Genomic DNA, 11762 nt, shown 5'->3' on the forward strand with positions numbered 1-11762 from the left:
TTTTGAATAGTGCTTTTAAATTTCTGATAAAAAGCAGCAAGAGAAGCTTTTATGATAATGAGAAAAACAGTAAAAAAGAAATAAATAAATATAAATTTGAGTATTCAACATAGTTGTAGCTACTAAGGAGCTCATATAAATATAGATATATAGATCTACTACTCAATCTTCAGAGTTTTTTGAGAAAGAAAACTTTAATATTATATTATAGCTCAATTTAAAGACATAATGATGATAAAATAAAAGATTAATTTATCCATCTAACTAGATAACTGTAACAAAAATACTAAACTGAGAATTAGAATGTAGAAATAAGATAAGTAATTAAATATATATAGATAGTTGAGAATTAAAGCAAATTAATTTAAATAATTGAATATGATTGAGATTAAAGTAGATTAATCTTATCTCATATTATCAGTAACTACACTATAACAAAGTAAATTAATAAGAGTAATTAAATATAATTTAGGTTAGAATGAATTAATCTTATTTTATATTACTAATAACTATGTCATAATACTGGATTTTAAAAAGTTTACTAATCAGACTTTAAAATTTATCATTTAACTTCTCTTAATTAAAGTTAAATTATATGTTGATTAAACTACTATTAAAGATCTGATCATTTAGCTCTACTATATCTACTTGAATCTAAATTCAAATATATAAGCAATGATTCTTTCATAGCTAGCTCAAGATGAAGAAGTAAGTAATTAAAACTATAGTTTAATTTTTAATTAGCTTTCTCATATATATAATAACTCAAATAAGAAAATTGAAATAAAAAATAAACTATATATTATTATTATTATTATTATTATTTAACTAAGATATATTTTTAGTTAATATCTATAATATATATCTAGTTAAATTAGAATTTAACTATTTTACTAATCTAATCAATAAATAGTAATTAACTTATACAGTTATAAAATTTTATTTTAAAATAATAATATATAATTTAATAATATAATTTATTTTAATTTTCAACTATATATATAAATATATTAAACTATTTATTTATTTTTATATTATAATTCTTAATTTAGTATATTTATTATAACTATTTAATTAAATAAATAAATTAAAGCTTTATCTTTTTATTATTATAACTTTATTTAAATTATAATAATTATTAAATTTTATATATCCATTTAAAAGATTGATTAAAGTAAAAAAAATATTTTTATTAATTATTTTAAATAGTTAAAAATTATTAATTTAATTTAAAATCTTTATTAGAATAATAAAATAAATAAACTAAGTATAAATAAAATATAATAAGTATTACAACTATGATAACTTCAATCTAAATATAAATAAATAGATATTTGATTACCAGCTCTATAAATTATATTAATAAAATATTAAGATAATTTTCTAAAAAATAAGTTCAAATAAAACTTAATTTATATTGATTTTAGTATCTTATCTTTTTTTTTACTATCTTAATCTTAGCATCTTACTTCTTTCTCTAGCATAGTTACTATGCTATTACTATATAGTTTCTATGAGATAATTGTGAGATAATTACTATATTAATATTTAAATAAAATCTATTCTATCTAATGAATAGAGTCTACCTAGTCTGTAAATTATTATCATTATTATTTAAAATATATTTAGTCAAAAACTATAATATCTATTTAATTAAACTAAAATTTAATTATTTTACTAGTCTAACTAATAAATAGCAATTAATTTATATATTTATAAAGTTTTATTTCAGAATAATATAGTATTTAATAATTTTTTAACAAAAGATATATATATAATTTCAATTTCAATCTAGTTTTTTTTCAACTTAAATAAAATAAATAATAAAATAAAATAAAATAAAAATAATAAATTTAATATAATTAAAGTTTAATTCTATAAAATATTCTATAAGTATGTATTTAGTTCTAACTTATTTCTATTCTTGACTATATGTAGTCAATTTTAATCTTTAGTCTATAGTTTATAAAGATTAGATACAGAGATCTTAGACTATATACTCTTTACTTTTTATAAATATTTTTTTTGCTATATCTAGATAAAATTTAATAATAATAATATAAGAAAGTACTTAATGTGATGAGAAGAAAATTAAAATTAATAAAGTTTTTAAAGAGCTTAGATATATATTTTTTCAATAATAATTTAATAAAAGTTTTTTAAAACTATTAAAATTATTTTAATCTAATCAATTTTTTATTTTTTTAATTTTATATTTTTTAGATCAAGTATTGTAAATTTATAATAAAAATTATTAATAAATATTTACTTTTTTAAAAAAAGTATATTTTTAATAATCTATTCTTTAAATCTTGTTTGAATAGTATAAAAATAAAGAAATTGATCAATTTCAATAAAAGCTTTTAAATAAAAATATTCTTAAATTAAAATTTCAAAAATTATCTAAGTTTTAAAAAAGATATTTTGAAAAAATAATTAAATTATAAAAAAGATTTTTAATTTATATATAAAAAAAGTAGTTGCTATTAATATATTTATTAAATAATAATATTAAAATAATATTTTTATCTTTATTTATATAAACTATATTTATATAAATTTTTATTTGTAAAATTTTTTGTCTATATAATTTCTATTTATATATTCTTTTATCTATATAATTTCTATTATAAAAATATTAATTCTTATATTAAGTTTTTATTTTTTATATAAATAAAAAAAACTTAATTCTCTATAAGATTTATATTTTTTCTTTTTTCTTTAATGATTTTCTTTCTATTTCTATATGTATTAGTTGTTAACTATTTTTAATAATTAATTTATTATATTTACTTTTTCTCTATAATAATATAAATATTAATTTACAAGAGATTAATAATGTTTTTAATTTAATAATTTAAGAAGAAAGCGTATAAATACTTATACATTTTATTTAAATAATTATATTTTTACTAAGTTTTAATATTATTTTCTATTTAAGAATAAAATATTTTAAGTGAGTTTTTATATCTAATATTTAAATAATATTAATTACTCTTACCATAATAAATATTATATTATCATTTAAAAAATATATATAAAAAATAAATTATTTTCTTTAATTTAAAAATTTAATTTTATTATTATTTTATATTAGTTTTAATAAGTTAATAATATCTAATTAATAATACTAATAAGTTTATAATATAGTTGAAAAGTTAAATAAATTATTGATTATCTTAAAAATTATAAATCTAATTAATTTTTTTTAAGTATTAAAAATATATTATTTTTGTTAAAGTTGAGTAATATCATAACTTTCTACTAAAGTTAAATAGTATTTAGAGATAGATTGACTGGCATCATTATCTTTATTATTACTGATAGAGCCACTTTTATTCTCATTGTCTGAAAGAATAGCATGCAGTATAGAGAGAATATCTATAGTAAATCTGATATTTGATTTACTTTTGCTTTATTTATCAGATTTGATCAAATAAAGATATTATGATAAAAGCAGCTTAGGAAGAGCTAATAGTAGAGAAAGAGAGAATCAAGTAATGAAAGACTTAGATACTTTCATGAATAGAACTGATCAGATAGTGCTGTGAAGAAGAGAAGAAAAGAAAATCATAGACTATATGATAAAAGTGACAGAGTCTAAAAGCAGAGAGAATAATATGAACTTGAGAGAAAAGTTAAAACTGACAAAGTGAATCTTTCTCTATTTCTCTCTTTAAAAAAAAATACTGAAAGAAGAGCAGTAGGTGAGTGATTGAAAGCTGTGAAAATGAAGTAATTTATGACCATTTATGAAGAGAAGCATCGCGGCTATAGGAATAGATTCATATGAATGATTGAGATTAGACAGTTAGAAGAAGGTCTAAATCAGTGGTGAAAACTGTCATTTTCAGCTTATCTGTAAATTTTAATCTTTTAGATGAAATATATATCATAGTCATTAACTAAATATATATTAATAATAAATAAAAGAAGAGTAGTAACATTAATATGTGAGCTTGAGTAGACTGCAAAATAAGGTTAAGTTTATTTAAGTGATGAATCATGTTGATGGTTAATTATGTTACCCTTGCAATTGTTGCTACGTTTGTTTCTTCTGATATTTGAAAAAATTGACTATTATTGCAGAGCACTTGCAGACTGCAGTGTATTTGATAGCTTAACTTCCCCTATCTCTATTTTAGGCTTGTGGACCCTACTTTATCTAAATACTCACACAAGGCACCTAGACAACTTATCACACTCTTCCCCACGCCTGCCTGGCTGCTGCCTCATTTCCTACCAATTCCTGCTCAACTTACCACCTGAAAAAAGTTTTACAACTTTTGTTCCCAGACTCAGAGTGAGAAAAAATATGACAGACTCCCCTTTGCCGCTTTCCTCCTGGAATTTTACTTCAATGGCTGGCAATGTAGTGCAGTTTTTCAGACTTCCTGTTCTGGCGTCATCCGGCCTGGCCATTCTAGCTAGTGGCATCCTCTATTTCAAGCAGAAGTAAGCAACTAAATTTCCTGTTTTAACCCCATGCTTGCCCTCCCACCCCGCAACGACAACCCCGGGGCTTCCGCCTTTGTATATTTTTCTCGGTGTTTTTGGAGTTTGCTTCACGTCTTTGCTGATTGCTGCTGGTCTGAGAAGTGATATAATCTACCCCCGCAATGTTCCCCTTGGTTCGCGCACTGAAGTCCTCAATCCCTCAGATTTTGGAATGAAGGACTATGAGGATCTTCGAATTCCAACCCCTGATGGCGAATCTCTTGCAGCACTCTTTATTCGCCCTTCCAACAAGCGCCCTTCCAGGCCGAAATTCACAATACTCATGTTCCATGGCAATGCCGGAAATATAGGCCACCGTCTCCCCATCTCTCAGGCTCTGGGACAGTCCCTCAACTGTAATATTTTGATGCTCGAATATCGCGGCTATGGCCTGTCAACTGGCACTCCAGATGAACAGGGTCTGAAGATTGATGCCCAAACCGGCTTAGATTATATCCGGCAGCGAGCCGAAACAAGCGGCACAAAGGTTCTCATCTACGGACAGAGCATCGGCGGTGCAGTGGCGATTGATTTAACTGCGAAGAACCAACATCAAGGAGATGTTGCTGGATTGATTCTAGAAAACACATTCTTAAGTGTGAAAAAGATGATTCCGAGGTGCGAAAAACTGGGCCCTTCCGTGCTGCTCCAAAGGACAAGATGCAACCACCTCAATCTATGAACATTGGTTGCCTGTTGTCTAATGCATTATTAACTGTAATTCTCCTCTCTAGTGTTTTCCCAGCTGCGAAGTACGTCACTCGCCTTTGCCACCAATACTGGGCTAGCGAGGATGTTCTGCCCAAAATCACAAAGGTCCCGATTCTGTTTTTAAGTGGACTAAAGGATGAAATTGTCCCGTACGTTTAAATTTAGCGCCCGCAAAATTATATCTGCCTAGGTGCCTAGGGACTTAACTCTGCCAGTTGATATATACTCACATGAAACCCTCGTTCTTTAGCCCGGACCATATGGCCCAGCTCTTTTCGATTTGCAAAGCCAGCACCAAGGTTTGGCGCATGTTCCCAAATGGTCACCACAATGATACCGTTGCTGAATCTGGCTACTTTGATCACATTTACTCGTTTGTGATGGATTACGTTATCGACGATTGACTTGCCTTTAGTTACTGCTTTCCATCTCTTTACTTCTACATACCAAGGTGTTGGGGCGAGTGAAAGAAAGGAACGGAAATCAGCTGATGGTTGAGGGGAGCTGAGGGTAACTGAGGGCAAGTTGCTGTTATTTCCGTTTCCGGGAACAGACATCCACCTGGAGCACAGCACAAGGTGGAATCAGCCACCATACGCGGAAAGATATCGCGAAACTATCCAGCTGAGATCAGATGGGACATCATACATTACCACTCTCCTCCACCCTCCCGCGTTCTTATCTTCCTAAGTTGCTTTCATTTTCCCAGTAATTTAGCCAGACCCTGCAGACATGTACTTTCCTTGTTCTTTTTCTTCGTCTTCTTTTTCTTGAAGTGTGATTTTATGATCTTCTTGATGCCTGCCCCTATTCCTTTCCTGTGGGTTTAATTCTCTCCATTTTTCGCTGTTGCATCAAGCTATTTAGATGATGTATGTCCAAGATACCCTTCAAAAACTTCCCCCTGTGGCACTCTTACACATCCCCACAGGCTAAAGCTACAATGAAATGCAATGCTATTATTAATCCCAGAAGTCTGGCCTCTCATCTACTCTTCATATTCAAATACTCAACGCCAGTGTGATTAGGTGTCGAGCGGAGTCCGTGCGATGGGTGTATCAACTGGTCACAGAACTGTTTCTGTTTTAGGATCCACAAGGGTGGGTGGGTATGACGTCTTTTAAGTCCCACAGCTCGCTGCTGTAGGTTTTATTCTCCAAACCAGTGCAAAAACGCGTTCTCTTAGAAAACCGAGTTTCCAATTTATTCTCACACTTCTATTTATCTGCTTACTTAAAGCTCCCTCCCTGGTATATTAATTGTTTCCAACCTGAAGGCCAAGATGACGTGGAAACATCTACGCCTACACAACCGGATATAAGAACGCTTATTACTGCTCACAAGACACTTACACCCTCTCGACCTCGTCCATCAAATCCTCCAGTTTAAATCCGTTAACATCACCCTGGTTGAACATTCTCACGAGCTCTGCTCTTTTCCCAGCCTGTGCTCCATCAACTCCCCAATCATAAAACCATTGCAACCACATTACCAATAACTTCGCCTCATCCATAGCCACACCCCGATCCGATACTACTGCGCCACTCATTAGAACCAGTCCTTTCGTCTCTGCGAGGTCCAGATAGTGTGTTATGATCGTATGTGGTTGTGAATATGCTCCGTGTAATTTGTAAGATGCCAGATGCGTGAAGAGTACAGTAGATGTGTGTGTGTTTAGTGTGGTGGTAGTAACAGTGTTTGCGACATTGGGAGTTGAGGTAATAGCGCCGGCGGGAGGATGGAATGCCCATTGCAGGAAATGAATATCTGCCCCTGTACCTGCGGATCGGACAGGGCCCGAAGCAGCCCCACCTTTCACATCATCCGGCCAGCTGCCGGCCGCTTTCCTGGGTAGGGGTAGAACAAATTGCGGGTTTTGTCGGGCAATGCCGACCATACGCTTGTATGTGTCAAGCGAGATGGTAGCACAAACAGACTGGGGGTTAGCCGCATGTCGGAGGCGCCAGACGGTCTCGATTTCCTTGGCAGGGAGTGTGAGGATCTTGGGAATGTCGATGTAGGAGGACAAAGGTTTTATTCCGGGCATTTGGCTTCTTGGAGTAGGGGGGTTGGTAGGAGGTTTTGGTGACTGGGAAGTCACTAGGGAACGGGCCGCTGAACCGCCATTGGCAGTCGGTAAAGCACCTGGGATTGGTGGTATATTGAAGTCAGCTCTTGTTCTGAGGTTTTTGATATTATCTTGATAGGCATGTCGGAGGGCGGAAATCGAAGAATATCCCTCTCTGTGGCATTAAATTAATGGTGAGCACTTGTTTGTGGAACTGGGAGGGAGCTTCGTGAGGGTGATCAACATTAATTGGGGAATTTGATATGCGTACTTACTCTTTGGCTTTACGGTCAAGCTTGTCTTTGTATTTGTCAAGAACTCGGTTTGGATCCTGGTGAGTGGTAAGCAGCCGCACGTCACGGACACGGGCCCATCGTCGCTGGGCATTTCCAAATGGTGGTCTGCGGCTGGTCGCAATGCTTCTGACTGCCGGAGTCCGTATCGGTGCCATTGAGACTATGTGTGCAGGATGCCGCATCTTGACAGAGTCGCAGCTCTCAACGTGCCTCCGCGCCAAAAGCGGCAATAACTACCTGGCATAGTAGGTTTAAATTGTTAAGACTCAGACTCAATCAACATACTGAAAAAGCTTTGTGAGTGCGTAAGAGTGGAATTGATGATTATATTCTATTTGATAATGAGAGCTCCTGCAAGAATTTTGTCTGACACAATTGTAGAAATATGGAAGCTAGGCCTAAATGAGGCTATATGTCCCAAATGGGACTAGCGTGAAAGAGGAAAGAGCTTCGCGTATGGAAAGGGAGCAATATTATGTAGATGCAAATGAATGATTGAAACAGAAATATGTGCTAAGCAGCATACAAAATATAGATAATTGGCAAAAGCCTCCATTAAAAACCCTGTGGGAAGATGGAATAGTGAAGGAAACCTTATAGATCTGTTCAATGAAAAATATTCTTCTTCTGCGCTATGCCATTTCATTTATGACGCCAGTGTGTGATGGCGCTGGCTATGACAGCGTATTGGCTACTTGGGGCTACGGAAACCGGCATCGTCCGAAAAGGGAAATAGCAACAGCCTAACAACCGCCCTTTCAAAAGTTTCTTCCTGTCAAGGCGCCATATAATGCCATGAAACCTTAATTCTGCCAGAATCTCACTTAATCATCAATTGTGCCGCTGCGCAACCCACACCTCATGTGGGTGTACCACACCAAAATGATAAAAACACTAAAATGATAAAAATCTTGAATTATATTCTCATTATTGCACTCTATATCAACAATCAGTAGCTAATCTATAATAAAAAGATTATCTACATCATTCTCAGTATGTGTGTCATCTTTAAATTGATTTAATTCTACTTTTGTTTATAATATAAGTAAGTTATTATTAATTTTCATAGAATCAACTTCAAGTTTTTATTATTTTTTATTTTCCTCTTTTCAGCTATATTATTCTTACACTACTTGATTTTTCTATTGGCATTTTTAATAGTGAGGACTTTCTCTACTTGAATTTGATGACAGATTATTTTAGCTTTATAGCATTTACTGATATTGAGAAAGTTCTTTAATTTAGTGATTTGTTGCTCATTAAGTTTTATATGAATTAGACTTACTTTGAATATCTTGTTCAAACAATATGTCAAAATAAATGATTTTAAATCAAAAGTATTTTTAATACTTTGTATGATATTTTTTGCAATATTAATATAATGTTTTAGCTTTTAAATTATCTTTAATGAGAATAGCTGAGTGAAAGAGATAAATATATGATCTGAATTATTCTCATTTTTATAAATCTACAGTAGAAGAGGTCATGAGATTTACTGCTTAAGAGTATTAAGAACTCAGTTAGAATTCTATGAATATATGCCACATTGAACTTATTTTTTGCAGCTATTGTATCAGATTTAAATATCTACTTTTACATAGCTAAGAGATATTATAGAAACTGCTATTTTTTATACTTAATAAGATCTTGATATGCAGTATAGTTAACTGCTTTTAAATAATAATGCTTATATTGCTGAAATGATAGACTATTTAAAAGTTGTAGTAAATGAGTAGCATGCAATAAAAATTCATATAGAATTATTTTATGAAGATCTCTATATTATATAAACTTAAATAGAATTTAGAGACATTCAAATCATGTATTAATATATTCAATATCTTCAACTGCCACTCTTTTTGAATTCATTGACTTCTGTTTTATTTTTTTATATATAAATAGATATTCAGTGAATTTATAAGTTTATATCTTGCTAACTTTAAGAAGAAAGATAGTAGAATCTATATGCTAACATCTGAGTATTGAATTTGTGAAATTCTTAATATGTTCAGCTTTGAGAAAATAATTCTTTTCATCAAGCAGTTTGATTTATTATTTAATCACATTCTTCTGACTCTTATTTAATCTCTTGTTAACTGAAATCTTTGCAGTATTCAAATTTCTTTCATTAATACACACTTAGAGACATTGATAAGAAATCTTAAATTCTCATAACAGAGACAGTATTTTGAAATTTAAGTTTTTTTGATGATAAGTAATATCTTTTTAAATACAGTCTTTAATATTTTTATTCTTATTTGATATTATGATGAGTTATAAATTGATAAAGATAATAAAGATAATGAAATTACAAGATTTTTATCATTTTAATATTTTTATCATTTTGATATGATGTACTCACATGAGATATAAGTTGCGCAGCAGTACAATTAATATATAAAAAATTATGCTAACTTAATTTATTAATTTTTAAATTTTTTTTTTCAAATTCAATTCTTCTTTTAATATGACTTAGAATACAGATATTACTACTTGTGCTCTTGTAATTATATTTATTTATTAGAATTTTAGAGATAATTAATATATTTATTCATTTAATTAATTTAATATATACTTATATTATAGAAAAAAGTTGTACTTCTTAGCTATTTGATCTCATACTATTGCTTATTAAAACATTTTATAAAGAATTAATATTTTAAGATTCAGTATTTTAGAATCAGTATTTTAAAATCAGTATTTTTAAAAAATTAGCATTTAAAATTAATATTTTTTGAAAAATAAAAAATATATTATATTATTAATATTTTATTTTATAAAGATTAGAGATAAAATCTATTACTATTTATTCATATACATAAATATTTTAAATTTTTAAATTTCTTCAAAAGATTTAATAATTAGTTATTAATTAATTCTATATCTATATTTTTATTTATTACTATTTTTTTATAATATTTACAGTATTTATATTTCTACTCTCTTATAATATTAGTTATTATGATAGTATAGAATAAACTTTATTTAGATTATTTGACTTTATAAGTTTATTGATGAGATAGATTTTATCTACTAAATAAAGTAAACTTCAGTCATCAGATAAATAAACTCTATTTATCAGATAGAACAGACTCTGTTCAAGTATTGAAATAGCAATTATTTTGTAATTATTTTATAGAAACTATATAGCAATAATATAATAATTATACTAAAAAATAAAATAAAATATTAAGATTAAAATATTAAAGAAAGAAGTAAAATACTAAAAGCTATATAAACTAAATTTTATTCAAACTTATTTTTTAGAAATTATCTTAGTATTTTATTGATATAGTATATTTAGCTAATAATTAAACATCTATTTATCTATATCTAGATTAAAGCTGTGATATAATATTAAAATTAGTTATTTTTTTTCTTTTTAAAGTAGATTTTTAAATAAAAACCCTTTAAAAGTCTTTATTTACTTTTTATTTTGAATCTTAGAAAAAATTATTATATCAAAAGTGTTAGGGAGCGAATGCGAGCTGCATAGGAAGGAAACTCTCTGCGTTGCTAACTGCTATATAACGAAATACTAAGCTTGATGGGGTGAAAGAGGTGCTGGGGCCTGCCAGGGTTATAACCACCCGCATGGTCGTTTGATCACGTGAGAATATTTGGCCTAATCGGGCGCCGAGCTTAATCCGACGTCGAGTCTAACCGGGCACCGGGCCTCGGTCGGGCTCGGTCGGGCGCTGAGCCTAACAAAAAGCTATTAGAAAATTTAATAATTAATGAAAGTCAAACTAAGATATATTGACTCTGATTAAAATAAATATAATATCAGAGAGGTTTATATCAAAGAGATAATTTATTAAAATAATAACAAAGAACTTAGATCAGATATATTAAAAAAATATTAATCTTATAAATTATATAAAAAACATCTTAAATAAAATTAAAGTAGAATAAAATAAAAGAAAAAAATAAAGAAAAAAACTTAACTGATAAATAAATAATTTGATAGAGAAATAGAATATATTATAGTAAATAGTAAATTTATTAATCTTATAGATTAGACTAATAAATATTTATTAAATATAATAATTAGTTAAGCTGAATAATCTCAAACATTATATAAATAAAAAAACTGATATTTGAAAACTAACTCTTCTGAATGAAATATAAGCTGATTGTCATACTGATTACTTTTCAATTAGAGAAAACTATATTACATATATGAAAAT

At 29.0% G+C, this 11762-nt stretch overlaps 2 protein-coding genes across 2 annotated transcripts; one reads left to right on the forward strand and one right to left on the reverse strand.

The window, feature by feature from the left end:
* Positions 1 to 4315: 4315 nt before the first annotated feature.
* On the forward strand, positions 4316 to 5612 carry PADG_01185 (uncharacterized protein; the record flags this gene model as incomplete). The annotated part of the gene is made up of 4 exons (XM_010758337.1): positions 4316 to 4455; positions 4600 to 5115; positions 5232 to 5357; positions 5459 to 5612. 4 exons carry the CDS (start codon positions 4316 to 4318, stop codon positions 5610 to 5612), a joined length of 936 nt encoding a protein of 311 aa, XP_010756639.1.
* A 944-nt stretch (positions 5613 to 6556) lies between these two features.
* Positions 6557 to 7754, reverse strand: PADG_01186 (uncharacterized protein; the record flags this gene model as incomplete). The annotated part of the gene is made up of 2 exons (XM_010757859.1): positions 6557 to 7451; positions 7552 to 7754. 2 exons carry the CDS (start codon positions 7752 to 7754, stop codon positions 6557 to 6559), a joined length of 1098 nt encoding a protein of 365 aa, XP_010756161.1.
* Positions 7755 to 11762: the final 4008 nt, after the last annotated feature.

Source organism: Paracoccidioides brasiliensis (assembly GCF_000150735.1).
Source record: "Paracoccidioides brasiliensis Pb18 unplaced genomic scaffold supercont2.1, whole genome shotgun sequence".
NCBI lineage: Eukaryota > Fungi > Ascomycota > Eurotiomycetes > Onygenales > Ajellomycetaceae > Paracoccidioides > Paracoccidioides brasiliensis.